Source organism: Sipha flava, unplaced genomic scaffold (assembly GCF_003268045.1).
Source record: "Sipha flava isolate LNK unplaced genomic scaffold, YSA_version1 69_pilon_pilon, whole genome shotgun sequence".
Taxonomy (NCBI): Eukaryota; Metazoa; Arthropoda; class Insecta; order Hemiptera; family Aphididae; genus Sipha; species Sipha flava.
In genome coordinates this window covers 1,256,631-1,277,921 of record NW_020273609.1, presented here as the reverse complement: position 1 = coordinate 1,277,921, position 21,291 = coordinate 1,256,631, and the positions used below count along the sequence as shown (strand labels likewise).

The 21,291-nt window shown below is 28.4% G+C and overlaps 2 protein-coding genes and 1 pseudogene across 2 annotated transcripts; 2 read left to right on the top strand and 1 right to left on the bottom strand.

Annotated features, from left to right (window-relative positions):
- Nucleotides 1-788: 788 nt before the first annotated feature.
- LOC112692011 (islet cell autoantigen 1-like protein) lies at nt 789-8,931 on the top strand. The gene is made up of 7 exons (XM_025566514.1): nt 789-1,353; nt 4,568-4,815; nt 5,217-5,377; nt 6,810-7,164; nt 8,115-8,202; nt 8,281-8,521; nt 8,789-8,931. Exons 1-7 carry the CDS (start codon nt 1,331-1,333, stop codon nt 8,891-8,893), a joined length of 1,221 nt encoding a protein of 406 aa, XP_025422299.1. The 5' UTR covers nt 789-1,330; the 3' UTR covers nt 8,894-8,931.
- Nucleotides 8,932-15,034: 6,103 nt separating this feature from the next.
- On the top strand, nt 15,035-17,660 carry LOC112692035 (fas apoptotic inhibitory molecule 1). The gene is made up of 4 exons (XM_025566536.1): nt 15,035-15,310; nt 15,785-16,010; nt 17,327-17,379; nt 17,446-17,660. The coding sequence occupies exons 1-4, from the start codon at nt 15,179-15,181 to the stop codon at nt 17,590-17,592; spliced, it is 558 nt and encodes a 185-aa protein (XP_025422321.1). The 5' UTR covers nt 15,035-15,178; the 3' UTR covers nt 17,593-17,660.
- Nucleotides 17,661-19,255: 1,595 nt separating this feature from the next.
- LOC112692025 lies at nt 19,256-20,260 on the bottom strand (annotated as a pseudogene).
- Nucleotides 20,261-21,291: the final 1,031 nt, after the last annotated feature.

Genomic DNA, 21,291 nt, shown 5'->3' with positions numbered 1-21,291 from the left:
ATACTCGTAATATACAGAAGTAGCGTCTAGATCTAAAACCTTAAGGTAGAACAAATTTTTAATTAAAATATAGTAACACTACCACCTCGTACATAATTTTAACGCAAAATCAGTATTACTATGTAGGTATCCAACTAAATATGGTACACAAAGTACAATAAAATATTATAGATTAAATATATACTTGCATACATAGTTGTAAATATGATCTATGGTACTATACGAGAACAACGAGTGTGAACTTATATATTGAGAAAAGAGGGGTAATCATTAATAAAGTTCATTAGACAAATAATTGGTCTGAGCAGACAGAAGTATGAAAAGGAGTTTTAAGATGTTAAGGTATCGTACGACCGATAATTGAAAGAAGAGGAGGATAAAGGAAAATCAATTGCGGAATAAATGGGATTTGTGAGGAAGGAAATGTAATGGGAATAAACGGTCGGTAAATTAGAGAGGAGATAATATGAGTTTAGTTGGGACGGGGGAGTATATTTTCATGGGGAACAATTTGAATTGAATTCGCAACGCGAGTAATAAAGTCGCAGAAATTCCGTTGGACTCGATGTAATGAAGCGATTCGTCGAGCAATAGTGTCGGAACGTAAACGACTTTTTGTTAATGCGGTTAAAAACGATTTCAAAACCAATACGGGCGCGGAACACGCGTTGTATACATTATTATAATTATTATTATCATCGCGGTGGCGGCGTCGGTGGCGGTGCGGTGGCTAGGCGGTAGCTAACAGCTGTAGTCCTACTTGCCGCCGGGCGGCGGTACCTATTGATTTCCTCGGGACGCCGGAGCGTAGACCGTTTGCACAAATGCGTGTGCTGCGTACAACGGCGACACGGCGTTCGCTGACAGTTTGCCGATCGTTTTTTTTTTTTTCGCTACCGCTTTTTCTTCCGTACACGCGTATCAGTCGCACAAAACTTGTACGTCCGGTGCGCCGTGTTGATGTTCGGTAGCGTTTTCACGACCATAAGGTTCGCCGTGACATAACCGTACAACACGCGCCCATACGCGAACCCCATACACGCGTTACGGCGGCACTTGTTCGCGTCGCTCTCCGGACGATAGGTTAGTCGTCGTGGCCGCAAACAATTATAAACCAAAAAAAAAAAAACCGTGGATTCGCGTATCTACGCGGGCGCGCGCGCGTGGGGTCGACTGTGCCGGACGTGGTTACGCGACGGATACCGCAATAACACGACCGACTTCCGGTTTTCATAAACAATGTTTTTACGTAACCGTTTTCTTGCCATAGCGTAATCGTATTTAATTATCGTGCTGATCGTCGTCGTCGAGTACACCGCAGCGTCCGAAAATGAGTCTTTCCGAATCCGGATGGTGAGTACAAACGAACCGCCGTAATAGTCGCACGAGCACATTGTTTCCGATGACGTGTGCTTTCCGTTTAAGGATCCTACTGAAAACGGTCGCCATTTTATTGTTGTTGCTAGCATACGGTTCTTGTTATTCGACGGTTGAAATGATTCTTTTACACGTTCTTATGACGATTGTTCAACGTCCAGTTGGCCGAATGTTTTCATTAGTTTTTATGTGCGATAACATAATATGTATTTTTAAAATATAAATTTCCACGTATTAATTAGTAGTTTCCTCGTCATCCGTTCTGAATCGTTTTTTTTTTTAAAAATTCACAAAACTTTCTATCGATATTAAAATTTAGATTAGGTATCTATAGGTACTCTATAGAGTAGGTTCAGCTAAATATCTTCAAACGTGGCGTTTATATTATCTACTACTGGTGACGTACTTGAACAATTTAATAGCACATATTGCTAATCAGTGGCGCAACTAGGAGGAGGAAAACGCGGATTCATCCTTGGGCGTAAAATTTTAGAGTGTGTAATTTTTATGGTACATAATTTATTATTGACTAAATTTTGATATTTTTAACTTTTTTACTGATATGTGTTTAAAACTCAATAAGTATGATTGTATGCTAATTATTAGAAAAAAAATGGTAGGGAAGGGTATTTTATTCTTGGTCTATGATAGGGCGTAATTTTAACACTTCCCTCCGGCATAAAAATGCCTAGTTCTACCTCTGTTGTTAATAAATAACGATTCAACTGTATGTTTTGAATTGATTTATTATTAACCACAACAAATCGAATTTAAGTTTTTTGATTTATAGTGTTTACCGATTACATTATATAAACCAGCGGTTCTTAACCTTTTGTAGATTACGAACTTCTGATTTTTATAAATTGCCATTTTTTTTCGAATACATTCTTTTTTACAAAACATCTTATGTTATTAAAACCAAAATTATAATAATTATTTTATATAATAAATTACATTAGTATACATAATAAAACATACATATTTATAGTTATTTTTTCACACTTAATTTTTCAGTTAACTTGGCATTTGTGTAGCAGGTGATCTACTGAGGGGTGGGTGATTTGCGAATTCAGGACGAGTGATCTAAGTTTTAAGGGTTCGTAAATTCATGCCCTAAAAAATGCCTAAATAAGCATGCATTTATGCACTTAAAATTGGCAAAATATGCTTTGAAATATGCCTTAAAAAGTTAAAAATATGCATTTATATGCACTAAATATCTAAAATTATGCCCTTAAAAAATGCTTACTTAAATAAATCATAAATAATTTTTGAAATTACATAAATTATCTATTCAATTTTTTTATAGCTATATTTTATTTTTTTATCTCATAATTAAAAAAAAAATAGATTTTAAATACTATTTAAAACTATTCTTGAGCCTTCATGAATTGTGTATAATGTATGTCTTTGTCAGTAATTAATTTTAAATCTGAAACTTTTGGAACAAATTTATTCATTAAATGTCCGAGTATCAAGAATATAAAAAAAAGAAAAGATAGTACAATTTCTATTTTTAATTTTTTATATATTTTCCATTTAGATTTTTGATCGATTCTAATAGAATGTTGTATAATATGCCCGATAAAATAGAAATATGCATAAATATGTCAAATAAACAAAAACATGCCAAATATGCGAAAACATGCAAAATAAGATTTCACATATTTAACCGTGGTACCTTGAAATGGATTTCTGTGTCATCTAGCATTAAATACAACTTTGCAAGATTGATATGCAAATGCATGTACTTACAAGCTCTGATTATAATACTCGCAAAAATATTGTAGGCGTACTACTTGCATCTTATGCATAGGCAGAGGTGTATTGGTATGTATACGCGGGTATACGGCGGTTACACATCAGCAGATTTTCAATTTTCGGCATATACCTAATGTAAAATATTATTTTACGGGTATACGCTCCTAAAATAACTCGAAAACAAAAAAACTAATAATATTTTAATAGTTAATTGGAAAAAATAGTTATGAACCATGAAATTTATTGAAATAATTAGCTGTTGAAGATTACAGTGTACGCTATGTTTAATGTATTTTGTTAACTATAGTGAATAACATCAAAGAAAATAGTATGGAGTGTGAATATTCAGTCCATGGTCCTTAAATCTACATCATGCAATTTATAACGCGCTGCAAATGTGTATCTTGTGGTGTTATATTTTGTAGTCCTAATAGAAGTTTTAATTATATAGTTACAAAGGATTAATTAGATTTTTTCGAACGTATCGAGAGAAAATAATTATCGAGCTAGGCAAGAAAATATATTTTAGGATTAATATCTATATTTTTTTTAGTGCGTATACCCAACAATATATTTACCCATACACCACTGTGCATAGGTGCAAACGCGTGATGTTACATATATTTGGAATGGTTTTCTCGTTAACTGATTCTCGTTTATGTTGTAATTCATACACAATATACCAAGGTAGACACCGCTTAAACCGTCAGGCATTAATAATCTGACATCGTGGTTTCTATAATAATATGTAATTGCAGGAGTATTTTGTTTTTTTTTTAATTTTTTTTTACAATTGTTAGCAGTAAATTAGTAAAAAATAATACAGATTTTCATTAAGGGGGTTTAAAATATTGGTTAAAAACGGCACCAACAATGATGTACTTCGATGAATATAATTAAAAATATTTAACCGTCGATTACTTAAATAAATATAGTTATAAAATATATTAGATGCTTACGTACAATATTGAAAATTTAGAATTGTAAAGCTAGGTCGGGATTATATAATACTAATATAATTGTATTATTCGTACAATTATGTATAGTGATTATAATTATATTAAACATATTTTATTAGAAAATATAAAAATTAAACTTTACACAGTTGTGGGTGGTAGTTTAATATTTGTTCTATATTCGTAATGAGTAATAAAACTAACTCATCTGTTAATAGGTCACATTTACATAGTATAATATAACTAAAATTCCATTCATTGATTTCCAATATTTTCACGGTTAATGACAACAACTCGGAGTACCAATATTCCGATGTAATAAATGTATTTCGATTTTAACGACATTCGTAAGGGGAAAAAATATGATACGTTAGAAAACAAATTTAAATATTGAAAGCAATGATCTAAAACGTGTTAATAGTTAATTAATGATGTTGAACACAACTAAAACTGTGAAACGGTTTGATTGGCAGGAATACATACGACGCTCCTGGATTAAACAGGTGGCAAAACAATGCCAATGGTTCAACTGTATCGAAAATGCAGCACAAATATTGGGTAACTAAACAGCAAGTATGTAAAAAATTAGGCAAAAAAGACGATGAATTCATAGTAGCCTCGGACGCGGAACTTGACGCTAAACTTGAACTGTTCAAGTCTATTCGGAGTAGTTGTCTACATTTGCAAAGGATTGTAAATAAATATGACGAAAAAATCTACAGTGAGTATTTTATTTTTAATTATTTAAATTATTGATTAAAAGTTCAATTAATAGTTAAAAAACTTTTATATACTTAAGTGTATTGAAATACACTTAAGTTAAGTTTACATATAAGATAGATCTATTAATAATGAAGTGGTTTTTGTAAACATAAACAAGTTTATACATTCAGTCTTAAGAATTAGATAATTTACATATACTTATTGTTAAATTTTATCAATTTTTAATCAATGATCTAATACAATAATAAATCAATAAGGATTATAAATATTACAAAAATACATGAAATTATAATATGAATTCTTTAAGAATAGGGATCATTTTATAAGAACTGTTTAGATCAGATGGAGCTAAAAATATAGAAATAAAATGAGTTAAATTTAATTTTTTTATATTAACAGACTTGGCATATGAAGAAAATCAAATGGGTTTGTTTTTAAAAAAATCTGGAAACAAAGATCAAACCAAAGCTGGCGAAATGATGCAAATTTTAGGAAGCTGCATGGCACAATCAGGACAAGAAAGAGTTGGATTACGTACGCCTTTGGCTAGATTACATCAAGTAAATTAAAAATAATAATTATGATTAAAATATTGAATTATAATTATACGGACATTTTTTTAAAACAATGCAATGTATAAAAAAAAGTTCAAATTAAATGTTTGCGAAGCAAAATTTACATTATAATTATTGTACTCTTGTTGTGAATAACAAACGATTTGGAATATATACGAATAATTAATATTCCATATCCGTTACTTATAAATAATAAATACATTAAAATTAATTCTTTGCTTAAATAGGATCTAAATTGAAGATCCCAATTACTTCTCACGGCTTTATTATCAATCGAGATTTTCTAAATGCTTTTAAACTTTTTACACTGGTGCAGGATGAAGAAAATGTTTTAAGGCCTCTCTTATATAATTTTACTTGACGTGCTTCTGAACTTCTATTAAGTATTGATTTCAGAGTTTTTTTTTTTAATTTACCCGAAATCATTCTCCTTTTTCTAATAATTAATATAATATTAATAACCATACCACTTATTTCGGACTACTATTTATTATTTTTTTTCAACTCTTTATCTTGGCTATTCACTTGGCTAACATCGTAAACTTTTTATTGTTATTTATAATATACGTGTTTTTTTTTAGTTACTTGTTATTTTTACCTTAATTAGTAAATAAATCATATAACGTATGTATACTGCATATGCATTATATACACAATATCACTATAATGTTATTAATAAAGAGCGGATTTTTAGGTACTTAAAAGCTTAAAATATGATGCTAATATGCTCTAGAAAAACCCTAAAATAATTTCTAAATATTCCTTAAACTTCTTAATATGTAATAATATGATTTTTTTTCTTAAATTGTTCAATAAAAACATTAGATTACTGTTATGAGCCATTCTTTCGGTAACAGGTAAATTATTCAAATATATATAACAATTTAATACAGTTCATACATAGGAGTATAAATATAATAAAATTACATATAAAAAAACAAAATAGTTAAATGAAAACAACTTGTATACCCCATTCCTTGGTAAAAGATAAATTATTTAAATGGAAAAAATGGATAACACTTCTATACATAGGAATGCAAATATAACAATCAAATTTTTTTTTTCCTAGAAAATCATAACTCCAGAAATTAATAAAATATGCTTTTTTATGAACAATAATTGAAATAATATTCAAAATAAAAATATTCAAAAATATGAAAAATAAGCTAAATATTCTCTAATGTCCAAAATATGCTAAAATATGCAAAATAAATATTTTCCTACGAACTCTATGATGGAAAAATCGTCCACATTTTTCATCCTCGTAAATCTACATAAAGCCAATAAAAATATGTTAAAACCTAAAGATCTGTTTTTTAGTTATCAACATTATTATTATTATTATACATACTATATTTATGGCATTTAATTTGAAAATTAATAAATAAATAGTTCGTCATCAATATGTTTAATTCAGGAAATAGAAACGTTTTGTTTGAGAGCTGTGGAGGATACGCGAGGTGATGTGAAACGGATGGAAAACGCTCGAACAGATTACAGGGCTGCGTTGAACTGGATGAAGGACGTTTCTCAAGAATTGGACCCGGACACTAATTCTCAATTGGACAAATTTAAAAACGTGCAGACCAAGGTGAAGAAATCCAAACAGCAGTTCGATCATCACAAGTTGGTTTGCTTGCAAAAAGTCGACTTGTTGGCCGCCGCGCGTTGCAACATGTTTTCTCACGTTCTCATTTTCTACCAACAAAGTCTACAGCGATTTGCAGAGTCCGTAGCAGCCTCATTTGAAAATGCGACCAAAGACTTTAAACGTGAGTATAATTTTAATTGTTTAAAAATAATGTCGGCTCTGTAATCAAAAGTATAATTCTATTATTTCACATAAGTTTCCAGACTACTGCAGTTTTAATATAATACGATTATATACTGTTAAAACATCTCCGATCAGTGTGATGCTTTTCGTGCATAAATATATTTATATATATTTAAACTGTTCGATATGAATTAAAATGTTGTATCCAAAAAGTTCATTAATTAATAATTACTTCAACATTAATTATAATGAAGTAACTTTGGAAATATTACAGTTCTACTGCAGTTCAATAATTTTTTTTTGAACAATAAAGCGTTAAACCTATTTTGAAATTCATCCCTGGGCGTATTTAAGAAATTTTATTCTACTAGAAATTAAATATTGAAATTGCTTTCTTTCAAATTATAATTGGGTTCCTTGGCCACCCTTGTCCTAAACCTCTACTCGTCTTGATTTTCTATAACCTCTACGCACACACCAACAGCTCTCATAATATCATTCTCAATCGTATTCAACCATCTCTTTTTAGTCTTCCTCTTCAACGTTAATTTTTGTAACCACTTTTACTGATTTTGTTTCTCCTCGCCTTATCACATGCCCAATCCATCTCAGTCTATTTTCTCTCATCTTGTCCGCTATAGATGCTACACCAATACTATCTTTCACATATTACAGTATCACCAAAATATTGTTAAATTATTTTTATTATTTTTATTGGTTTTCCTGAGTTTTTTCGAATATATTTTATATAATTACATACAGTGTACATTATACAACCATACATTTTGTACTGTATTCGTCTATATTTATAAAAGATTGCATAAAATTTTACTAAGATAACATGATTATATTACTGAGGGATATTCGATAATTTTTCAATTACTTTGTTAAGTTAGTAAAGTTTTATAATGTTATTGAGTGTATTAAATAATATGTTTTTTTTTATAGAGTACCAGCAGTACGATTTTAAAATGATCAAAGAATTACGAACGGATTCAGTGAAGTCCAAAACAGATGATAACAGCAATGATTCAAGGTAAAGTATACATACGTTTCCTGTTATATTTTTATGAGTTTTGATATTAAAATTTTAAAATTTTTAAATTTTAATTAGTTCGTATACGGAATTGGGTATCGAAGCTACTTGTGACCAAAGTGAAGAAAATAATGAAACCGCTTTGCTGTCGTTATTCGACGGAAACGACAGTTTTGGTAATTTCTTGTCAAATCCTTATGAAAGTAGCCAAGAAGAAAAAGATACAGAAATTAAACAATACGGAATAACAGGAGATGAATTTTTACCGTCTCAACTGTTGTCGGATTTATTATTTGGATCATCAGAACCTAATACAAAAGTAAATTTTTAATGTTTATTACCTTAACTATGTTTATAATTATGTTTATGACAATTTTTGTGGACAATATCCTTTTTCAAAGACCAAAAACTACATTCGTAATTCCTCATTTAAAATATTTTATTTTATCTTTGTTTCCTTGTTCTCTTTGTACTACATTTGTATTCGTACCCTTTTCTATGTTTCATAACATTTTACACATCACTTTCTATTCAATAATACACGAAAAAAAAAATAATATAAATTTAAGTTATAAATATATTACAGAAATCGGCAGTTTCGTCGAATAATTGGTCAGACATTTTTGCCGATCTCGATCCGCTGAACGATCCAGGATCAGCTTTTAAACGAGAACCATTGGATCTGCTTTAAACCTGCAACAGTATTACTGTTTTTTTTTGTGTATAATATGTATAATAATATATATTTATATATAATATATATATATATATATATATATATATATATATATATATATATATAATAATAATAATAATCAATTATATGATTACAAATAATTTGTACAAAGCTAGTTTTTATACTCAATATTTGGTATACTCGTATGTTAAGAGAAAATATTTTATTAATGGTGCGAGTTATGTCGTCGAAAAAAAACTATTACCATAGGTAAACGTTATATTGATAAATTAAATGTTTGCGAAATTGTATTTTTAGAAATTTCTAAATATAATAATACAATTCTCAAATATTGTTTAGGAATATTTTCGTTGAATATCTAATTAATTATCAATTCGTTTACTTTTAAAGGCAATCTTTACTTTTAATTTCCAAAACGTATTAAACATTTTTTTTTTATTCAATTATCTTCTAGCCGTTTTAGCTGTGTATTGGTTGTATTTGAAAATTTTCACATGACACCAGAAATACTTAATAAATTAATATTTTACTAAATTAATAACAACAAATATCGCATTGAATCGAACTATCGAAAAAGTGAGATATATTAAAATGTATACATTGTTTTGATATGCTACCAAAAAGTTTTTATATTCAAGTAAATTTTATACGTTCTCTGTTAAATTGTAATACGTTAATGAGTATTATGTGTAGTACGTCACGCAAAAGTGTACATAACCAACAATTATGTTTAAAAATGGTATTTTCAATTTTTCCAAAACAAATTAATTTCGTAAAGCCGCGTCCACAATAGTAAAAATGTACGTTGTATGTCAAATGTAGTATTCGTCGCCAATATTAACGCCGAAAATATTTATAGAAATAAATACTCGTTTATAATTTATTATAAAATTTAAATATTTTCGTTGTGTGCTTTGTGTTCGTGGTCTACAATAATTCGCCAAAATCATATTGGTCTTTGCTTTCATAGAGATGTTTTCATTCAGTAATGCCTGGATTTTTTTTCTTCTTTATTTTGATAATTTTGGTGTATAATAATGAAGAAGCACAATTTTTTTTTTTTCATTTTAACAAGTGAATCAGAAATAAATTACAGTTTAGTTACTATTTATAATTATTTTTGAAGTAGAAAAACACAAAAAATATTAATATACGCCAACATTAGAATGATGTTGCGCCGTAAAAAACCCATAGCTGACTAATCGTGTGTGTGGCATATGCCGAAAATATTTGTGTGCGCTGTTATGCGGCAAACACGTCCACACACGCACACATTTAGTGCCGTATGAATAAATTTTTGGCGAATACAACGCACTACGTTAATTTTTACTAGTGTAGACGTGGTGTGATGTGTAAACAAAAATTATTAACGGAAAAATGCATCTCAAAAGAAATAGGTTTTCATAATACTTATGGATTATAATTAGCATTTGTCATTTATACATTTACAGAACTTACGAATTTAAGGTAGAACTATCTTATACAGTGAAAATGTTAAGTATACTACGTTATTCAATCATCATTGAATAGTATTGAATTTCGCGCGTTTTAACATTTCTAAAAAGACAATATTTAATAGATAAAGCATCTATGTAATTATTTCATTGCTTGCAACAAATGACTATAGTGTATAAAAGAAAAAGAATAATAATAATAAGGAGCTATACATACATATAATTGTATATTATATATACTCACAATATTATTATTCTATAATTTATACATTCTTATATACTGTACAATTATTTAATAATGTTCTGAAAAATTGACTTTTTATTGAAACCATTACATAATTGCCGTCCTTTTTATTTACTTACCGAGACTGACAAGGAATCATTTATCAATGACTTAAGCAGAGAACGCGGATTGTGTAACAAAATAAATTTTAGTAACCTACATTGTTACAATAATATTTGTCAAACTTTTTAGTTTATAATGGATTCGTAAATTGATTAATGTATTGTCATAATGTGAAATCATAAAACGTTTTTTGATCGATTTGCCTTCCAATGAGTTAAAACATTATTGTTGTCTTCAAAACTACGTTATTGTTACGACCGATGGTACTAATATATTGTATTAAATACATTATGCTATAAATGTTTGGCTCAATTTTTGTTTTTTTGTTCAAATTATGTATGTACTGACATAATATTATTATATAATATTGTATTTAATGCGAGATATTATTTTTGATAACATTTAAATAAAATGTATGCGTTACCTACTGATTTACACTTGTTCTATTAAAATATATGATAAATGCTAAAATAGAAATAGTAGTTATTTGATTTTTCACTTCCAAGTTCTAAGTAACATTTATTTAAGAAATGGCGTCTTTTGCGGAAAATACGAGTTTAGCGTAGTATGTACTCACTACAAATATTATGTGTTGTTCCTGAAAACAAAAATGTGCACTCTGAATTATAATAATATATAATTATATGTAATTTTTATGACTAATATAAGTGTTATCAATAATTAATGTACATTATGACTATATATAGTATGATAATAACCATGTGGGTACATAAAAAAATAAGTTGGGGGATGGTTTTAAGTTGCACATTTTCATACTTATATAATCTATATACCGATTTTATTCTATAAAAATATGTCTATTATTATTTTCGAATTTCAAGGGAAGGAGAGTTTGACCCCTAAAACCTCTCTTGTTTACGTGTTTGATAATAACATAGGGATAACAACATAGGGTTAATAAGTCTATGGATTCCACTCTATGGTTAGTGAGTTTATGATTTCGTGCCCTCGTCCTTTGAAATCCGAACCCAGAACTTGGGCTACCAGTAGATAATGTAGAATGCCAGCACGTGTTGTTGCTGATAGATATCCACGTTCGTATCAATAATGCGATAATTATCGAAACTAAAAAATACATAAATACCATGCATCTTAAGATCAAACGTTGAACACGAAGACTTCACGGCAGAGAAACAAAATTATTCATTGATGACATGCACAATGTATAATATTATTGTATAAATCCGTTTACTTCGTCGTCGATCTCATTTTGTTATAAGACGTAAAACCATAAACCAGGACACTAATTAAATGTACTGTTAGGCATAGGCAACGTCAAATGATGTCAAATAAATTTACTTTACAGTAATAATTAAGTTGCAATATATTTAACGGGTAATGTTAAAAGTCAATTACACAATCAACATTATAATATTTCGAAGTTTTGGAAAACCAAAATAGAAACAATTAAAAAAAAAATTTTTGGAGTGTTTTTTTGGTAAATAAAATAGTAGGAACCTATTATATTAATGAATATTTTTATTTGTTTAAATATATGTATAATTAAAATAATCATATCAAACCATTATTTTAGTTATTTTCCAATTAAACAGTTAAAAAAATAAATACATCATTTATATTTATGAGCCCTTTTAGTTATTACATATAATTACTTAGTAACTAATTGGACATTTTATTTTCTCTTAGGTACCTATTCTCCTTTTTTTTATATTTAACGGTCTAGATAAATATCCTAACAATATGTTTCGATTGATATAGTTTCTCATTTTTTTATTTTTTTTATTTTTATTAGCTTGAAGTATAAAACTATTATTATTAGCTCAACAATTATAATTAAGTGCATAATAGTTACATTAAGATATAATTATCGGTGAATATGAAATAATTGATAATTAGGCTAATGAGATAGGGAATAAATGAACTATGGAATGGATTGCTTTTGCAATACGGCTGTAAGGAGGAATATGAGGGGATTATTTAGTGAAGAAAGATCTGAAATAAATTTGGAAAAAATGTGGTTGTTAGTGGAATTATTCGATAATAGTGACGGTGACGGAAGCGAAGGAGACTTTGAGAGGGAGAGGTGATGGTTTTAGAATCTTAGACGTGAGTACCGTGTTCAGATTTCGTCGAATTGAATGAGTAAATTTGCGATGTTTGGGTAGTGCTTTATATTTTGGACATCCTTTGTAGTTTGAGGTGTGGTCACCCGCGCAAAAGGCGCATGTGGTTGGGCTGCTTTTTTCTTTGGCACAAGTGTCTGAAGAGTGACCTCCCCCACATTTAACATAGCATGAGGGATGATGGCAATATTTAGCGTAGGTCTGACAGTTTTTACAATGAGGCGGACTTCGTCCTGTATGGCAATTCAACTTCGATTTTTGTATGCAAAATTAATGATATACATAAAACTTCTTTATGATTGATATTGGGTTTGAGGTCCACGATATACATATATAAATATATATGAATTGTGATAGTGAGCGTCCGTTTTTATTAAAATTTACGACACGGGTAGCAGAGTGACCTAGTTCGTCGAGAGCATCAGATAAGTCTGAGATAAGGGTTAAGTGGTGCAGATTTCTTATGACGATCTTATAAGGCCGATACATAGAAGGCATAAAAATGTGGAAAGAAGCATCGGTTTCCATTAGGTATTCTGCGATTATATAAAAATTTTCACGACCTTGAGGGAGGACAATCAAAAAAGAAGGTAATGACTTACATTTAAAACCGTTTTGACCAGTGAGCTGTATTGACATGTTTTTGAAAGCGGAGAAGTTCTTAATGTCTTGGATATAAAATGGCGGAGCCCTGGAGTTGTCGTATAGAGTGGGGATAATGGACTCGTCAATTGCATCGAAAGCATCACACATGACGTTGGGTTTACTTAAGTTGTTCTTCTCAAATACCAGAACGGTGAATCGGTTTGGTGAAACAAATTTTTTGGATTTCTTATCATTTGGATGCGGTGACAATGACGAAGATGACAGATTTCTTTTGGTAGATTTGGGCGTATACGGAGAAGTTAGGCTCGAATTCTGACCGTTTTTATTGTACATAATACCGTTATAGGTAAAGGAGCAATGTGCTAATGAACATGATAAAAATAATTTAACAAGCGTGCTCAGAGCTAACGGAGTGAAAGAACCATCGACGCAAATATTTTATCTGCTACATCAAAAAACCTATATTTAATTAATTTTTTATAAACAATTAAATAATTAAAAATATAAACATAAATATTTATTAATTTAGCTTTTTTTATCCAATTTATACAATAATAAATAAAAATGCTTTTATATGTAGTGATTACAAGCTGAAATCGATAAAACTCAGGAATATAAAATTTTTTTAAATAAATATTTGACTATTTTGGCAAAAATAATTGTATCTCATGTCATTAAGGTAAATATGTATGGTCTTTAAAATAAATGTAACTAATTGGCCATTTAGTTTTCTCTTAGGTACCTATTCTCCTTTATTTTTATACTTCACGGTTTAGATAAATATCCTAGCAATATGTTTTGATTGATTTAGTTTTTCGTTTATGTATATTTATTTGTTCATTAATCTTATTATCCACATTTGTATGTTAATCTTACTTTTCACGATTGATTTAAGTGAATCGATTAAAGCAAAATAGATTACAATGTAAGTATTAATTATAACAGTGGTGCACGTAGGGGGGGGCTAAGGGGTTGTTCCCCTATCGAAATTTTCTCTGATGTCTAGGTTAAAATTTACAAATTTTACAAGTTTGAAATATGAAGAGCTAGTATTGAATACCTAGTATTATTGATAATAGAATAGTCTATTCTATTATCAATGCTATTATTTAAGTCAAAATATATTAAGGATTTGCATAATTTTGTTAATTGTAAAATGTGTTATATTTTTACCTAGACCCCCCCCCCCCCCCCCCCGAAAAAAATTCTGTGTGCTCCACTGAATAATAATATAATATTATACAGGTTAAAATATTATTATTCTGGAGATTGTACTCATCGTATATTAATATCAAATTTCAATTAAAAGACCCTGAACTTTATACGCCTTTAGTAAAGTATGTTTTTATAACATTACTTATGTTTGCTTATTGATCGTTTTTTTTTTTCGAATTTTAATTGAAATGTATTATTATTAATTGTACAGTGGTTTTAACAATGATATTATGACGTAGAAGACGCATACGATGCTTATCAATTTGAAAAAAAAGAACATTTTTAATTTCTATAAATTATACTCTACAAACACTACCTAGTTGTATCGACTAAACAAAAAACAAAAAAAAAATGGTTGTTTCCATGGCAACATTTGGTAAACACGGGTGTTAAGCAAGGGCTAAATGAATACCATAGTGGTGTTTATAATATTCGTAGAAGAATTTAACGTCAATCATAACTACTGTTGTGAATATTTTATTTAAGCTGTTGGAGCTGCAGTGTTTTTATAACACGTTCAACATATAAACATTGTTAAATATTGTGAAGACTAATGACAGAGGGAAAAAAGTACAGTGAAGATACGGTGGCGGTATGGAAACTTCCTCTCGCGGATGGTGTGCATGAAATAGAATTTGAACACGGGACAGCGACTGGCAGAAGAGTTGTTAGATTGGACGGGAACGTAAGGATTGTTTTATTTACATTTTTTTTTTCGGAATAAAATCGCACCAAAGGAATATTGGTGTGGAAAAAGGCAGTTTTACTACAATCAAATTGGAACTGTATTGATGTAATATCACATAATTAAAAATATGACAATATAATTCGTATAAGGTATAGATAAATTTTAATATAATATAATAATCAGATGAACATATGAGTTTATTTTGACCAAGCTGCAGACAGGTGTATTGGTCAAGATTAATAATTTTAATTAAGAATTTACCATTTTACGTATGAAAAAAAATCTAGAAACATCACTTCGGTTTTCGAATCGGCCACATTTTTTTTTTTTAATTTGCTTTTATTAAAAAAAAAAAAACATTACAGCTAAGCAATATTGGCCACATTGAATGCGACAACTTCTGCTATTGATAGCATCTAAGATATTACTACCTTTTGTTAATTAAAATTATTATATTTTGTGGTCATACAGATAGTGAGACAAAAAGAGTGGATGTTTCGATTAGTTGGCGATGAAGTTTTTGACATAGAAAATGTGCAATGCACCATTAAAGTCGAACCAGATGGTTTGTTTATGTATACGTATGATTTATTAGTCGACGGAAAGAGCTTAGAAGACTTTCGTGCACATTTTTCAAAAACTCATTCAACCTGGTTGTTCACTACATCTAACGGTGTCGAAAATCGCATTATTCTCGGTAAAATAATTTCGTTTAATTACTGACAATATTATTATCTCTTACTTTTAGTGCATTATTTCATATATTACTATAGTGATATTGTTTAAATAATAATTGTTGAATTATTTGGATATTCAAAAAATTAATTATTATGAACCGTTAATGACAAATAAGAGTCATATCATAAATTGATATTTAATTTAATTTGGATATTCAAATATTCGAGTTATAATTTTTATCGAACAAGTATTCAAAGTATGTTTAAGTATTGTTCTCGTTGCATATTCATAGATAATTATGTTGAGAATTTTAAATAACTCTTCCCATCCTAGTACGATTAATAAAACTTGGAAATTAATAAATTAGAGATAATTGTAGTTTTTAGTGTTTTACAGCGCATAATCAACTCTATTAACGAAAATGATATTAGGCATGATATAAGTTTATTGCATGCGTGACAAATAACGAATCGATATAACCTAGCTACAAAATTATTTAAAAATTCGTTATCCTCAAAGGTCTCTATTAAGTATTTACGTGTTTTGAAAACTACATGGGTTCAATTTGTTTTTAATTTAACCAGAAACACAGTTTGAGGCGATGAGTGAGATTATAACGTAACTAAACCAAAAAGCAATTATGCCATGTAAATATAATAAGTTTTGACGTAATTAGTTCATTAAATAATTATATCAGTAATAAATATGGACAGTAAAAATAAATGTTCATGTTGTATCATAATGTGTTATACACATTTAATATATGTATTTAAAAATATATAATCTAAGAATTTGAATTTTTACGCATTGCTTATTTAAAAATATATCTTCTTTTTACTTTTCTTTTGTAGAAAATAAACGTATGCACTTCATTGTTTTGAATGTTCAATTTTTTTACACATAACTAATTTTAGATGTAAAATGAACTAACAAAAATAAAACGAGTTTAGTTGTTTAACTAACGATATATAACTCAAAAGACTCAATCTCAAACGTCAGATAGATACTCAAACATTTTTTTAATAAAACAATTGAAATCAATTTTTCTGGAACTTTTTTTACACCTTGCATATTTTAGATTTTAAAACATAACTTTTAAATAATTAAATAAAAAAAAAAAATTATAAATATATTAAATTCTGATACATTTTTAAATTTTAAATTTAGTTTTATTAGTTATTATGTGTTATAACATATTATTTATTGTAAGCAATCATAATATTTTATTGTTAATTGAAATGAGAAAATGTGAATTTTTAGGTATCTTTTTTTAAAACTATTTATAAAATCCAGGGATTATTTTTTAATTTATTTATTCAGTTTTTTATTTTTTAGATAAAGCAACAATGGATATTTTTGTTAATGGATTTCAAATTTCAGATGCAATGGTAGAATTCATTATTTTTAATTATAATATAAAATAGGCGATTATATTATTTGCTCATAATTTTTAGTCAGAATTCATAGAAAATGGAACAGAAACACATTTTGTGATCGGCAATGAAATTTTAGCAACAATTCGAACTGAACATAGTGGTGATAAAAAAACCGGAGTCGTACATAATTTATTCATCAATGGAAGTTTAGTTCCAGAGTTATAATATATTAAGAATTATTATTGTAAGACAAAAATAAATGTTATTGTTTAAACATTATACAACATTTATAGTTACCAAAATATATAAAAATTGTTAATAAAATTTAGCGAATTAATGTCATACAATATTGTAATATTATATCGAAATAAAAGTTACCAAAAATATTAAAAAAAAAAAAAGTAATTTTGAATCTATAACCACACGAACTCTTATGGACTATGGTTTTATAGTTAAGTCATTTTTTATTTATTTATTTATTTTTTTTTGTTTACTTTCCTTTCCGTTTTAGACAAAAAATAATTTTAATTATAATACTAAAACTATAAACACAGGGACAACATCAAGTTATCTAATGTACATACAGGCTTAATTATACATTAAAAGTAGACTTAATTTAGTTTTACTTATGATCTGATCACAGTGTATATTCCCTAATCAATAATGTATTAGTTGCAAGTAAATAAATTCATTATTAAAGTGTTATTATTTTCATAAACTCTTCAATTGAACATACCTAGTTTGATTTTGTTGTTATGCCTTCGATTTTGTTTTGATTTCATGTTATATAAATGTATAGAGCAGCGTGGTCCAATCTTTTGTAGTTAAAGGGCCAATGTACACTTTCATAAAAACACTAGGGGATAAAAAAATAAAAATAAAAGTGGTATTATGTTATAAAACCCGTAGTCAATAATCAACGCCTAATGACAATAATAACAATTAGGTAGCGATATAACCAACTTCCTCGATCTGCCACGACAGGAATTTGGAATCGCTGTGGCTGCTATAGAAATATTATACCTAGATACAGTGACGCCCATGTAGGATACCATGTGGTGCAATTGTACTGGTTTCTCGTGGATCCAGAGGCCTACAATAACTTAAGGGCCCCACTCTGGTCTCTGGAGCAAATACTATAAAAGCATAACTATTCATATAGTAACTAATATAGATAGTTATAATAATTTTGATTGTGTTTATAGTTTGTCTCAGAGCTCAGGAAGCCACTTCAATATTTATATGCCATTATGTAAAAATGTTACGTAGGTAACTACTATATAGAGTCAATTATGATGAAATTATAGATACATTTTGTAAAATAAATCAACATATATTCAATGCCTTAAATTAAATCACTGATCAAAACTATTATGTATGTTGTAGTATTATCTTTGACATTTTTAATAATTAATAAGTTATTGTAATTGAAAAACTGCCCTGAGCAATACCAACCGGTAAAGATTTTCTTTTGTAAAATTTTAAATTCAAACCCTATTAAAAAAAAAAATTGTACAGGAATTTGCTATATTTATAAATTTATTTGAGGAAACATGTATTTGAAAATGCATCTGGAAAAAAATGATTCAATCAAACGAATGTGGTCATATGGATGTAGATCAAAGTTGGAAGTACGTTTTTATTTTCATTCGTAACTTGTGTGATTTTTCAATATTAGACATTGTGTACTTAAACTAGTGTCTTATACAGCATATCCAGTGGCGTATTTTCAAATTTTTTGTGTGTGTGTAGGGGGGGGGTCTAAATATTAAGTACCTAAAGTTTATAGCATAAAAACACACGAGTTATGATGTGATAATTATATTATTTATATTATATTATGTATATTTCACTACTATTATGATTTATTAAACAAATTAATAGTTTTTTATAATAAAAAAGGTAAACGTCTTTTTTTTCTCGCCAATTCTTCAATAACTTCTTCCGGTTTTATTGAGTAGTTTTTATTTATTGATAACATCGCTAAACAGTTCAATCTTCCCTATAAACAAAAAAATAAACAAAGTGTTTAATTGTAATTTGTAAATAACAAGAATATTTTTTAAGTATATAATAATTTACCTCTGACATGGAATTCCTTAGATATGTTTTTATTCTTTTTAAATTTGAAAATGGTCTTTCATTTGTTGCAGATGAAACAGGAAGCGTGACTAAGATTTGAAGAAGTTTAAATATATTTGAATAAATTAACTGATTACACATAACCATAGCCTCTAGAGCATTATTTGGTTTCTCTGTTGTTTGCATGAATTTTCTCTACCATAATTTGTATTGTGCTTCAATAATTTGATTTTGAGATCCATCATTCTGCAAATCTTCAATATATTTATTTGAAAGAATTGTAATATCTTCAATAGGACCATTTTCCCTAAATTGAGAATCAAAACCTGATAAAATCGATTGTTGAACATTGAACCTTTCTTCTAGCTCTGAAATAAATTTTTCAAGATAAGAAATAAAAATTGATGCTCCATAATATTGTTCCGGAGTATTTATTGGTACATTGCATCTATTAGTTTGTTTTTTTTGTTAATCTTGGAATTTTAATTTCAATATCAAATTTTTCAGCTACTGCTTTTACTTCTTCAAATATTTCCTTGAAAAAATCATCAGCGTATGTTCGAAATTCTTGTAATTCTTTTTGTGTATCATTTGCTAATTGTACAGCCAATTTAAGATCGATATTTGATTTTTGTAGGAACTTTGAAAGTGGTAAACCTATACTAAAATCTTTGTTTAGTTCGAATAATGATATCACAGGCTCTATATCTAAAATAGAACTTCTAAGACGTCTTGCTTTATTCGAAGTATCGTTATCGTCCCATTCCGAAATTGTATCCAATGCTTCAATGACATACTCATAAAGTTCCATAAAATCGTTTATTGCATGAAATTGTTCTATCCATCTAGTTTCGCAAGTTCTTTTTAACGACTTTTTTGTGGATGTTTCTGATGAATTTTCAATATGAAATTGAAGAATTGATTTCGTCGTTGGACGGCGACGACTCAACAAAAATAATCAAAAATTAAACTCAAGTTATTTATACAATCAATATTATATACATATTTTTTTATAATAGAAACATTAAAACCTATAATATAAAATTAATATTATCTTTCTCGATACCTACAAACCAAGTTATTTATGACTTTTTAAATATTTTTCTGGGGAGGGGGTCGAGATCCGGGAACCCCCTCCCCGTGAATACGCCACTGAGCATATCATTTCATTACTGTCGTAAACTTGTAGTCTATAATATTGATATTTATTATAAATGTAACAGGAACTTACAAAGTTAATTATGCTGGTAAATTGATTCATCAAATATAAATACAAGTAAAATAATATAAACATAATATTTTAAAATGTAGTCTTTACTCTTGGGAGTAGTTAAACCAAACATAAAATTAAATATTTTCTCAAACCCAGAAATAATGGGAATATTTAGTGGGTTACAATATTTTACTTCTGATGAAGATTGAATTAATAAACGTCTTAATACCAAGATAGTTGGTGCAACAAACTTTTTTTTTCGCTTTACAATTTCTCCAAAGACGTGGCTAATAGCTGCATTATTTTGCAAAATTCTTCAATGAAATCCGATTCATTTGCTTTTAACTTGGTCAAATTTAGTTCACCAAATGTTGAAACTAATTTATCTTCGTGGCTTATGACTAGGTCCCGGAATTATATGCATTTGCATATTTTTATATATTAAACTAAAAAGTAGCTAGATAAGACAGAAATTTGAATCCTATCCTAAAGTGTTGGTATACGAAATTAAATTTGGCATATTTTTACATATTTGGAATATTTCAAATTATTATGCATATTTTAGCATTTTTCTGAAATATAATGCATATATACGAGTAGAAAGAAATATTATGAAGTTATTAATATTA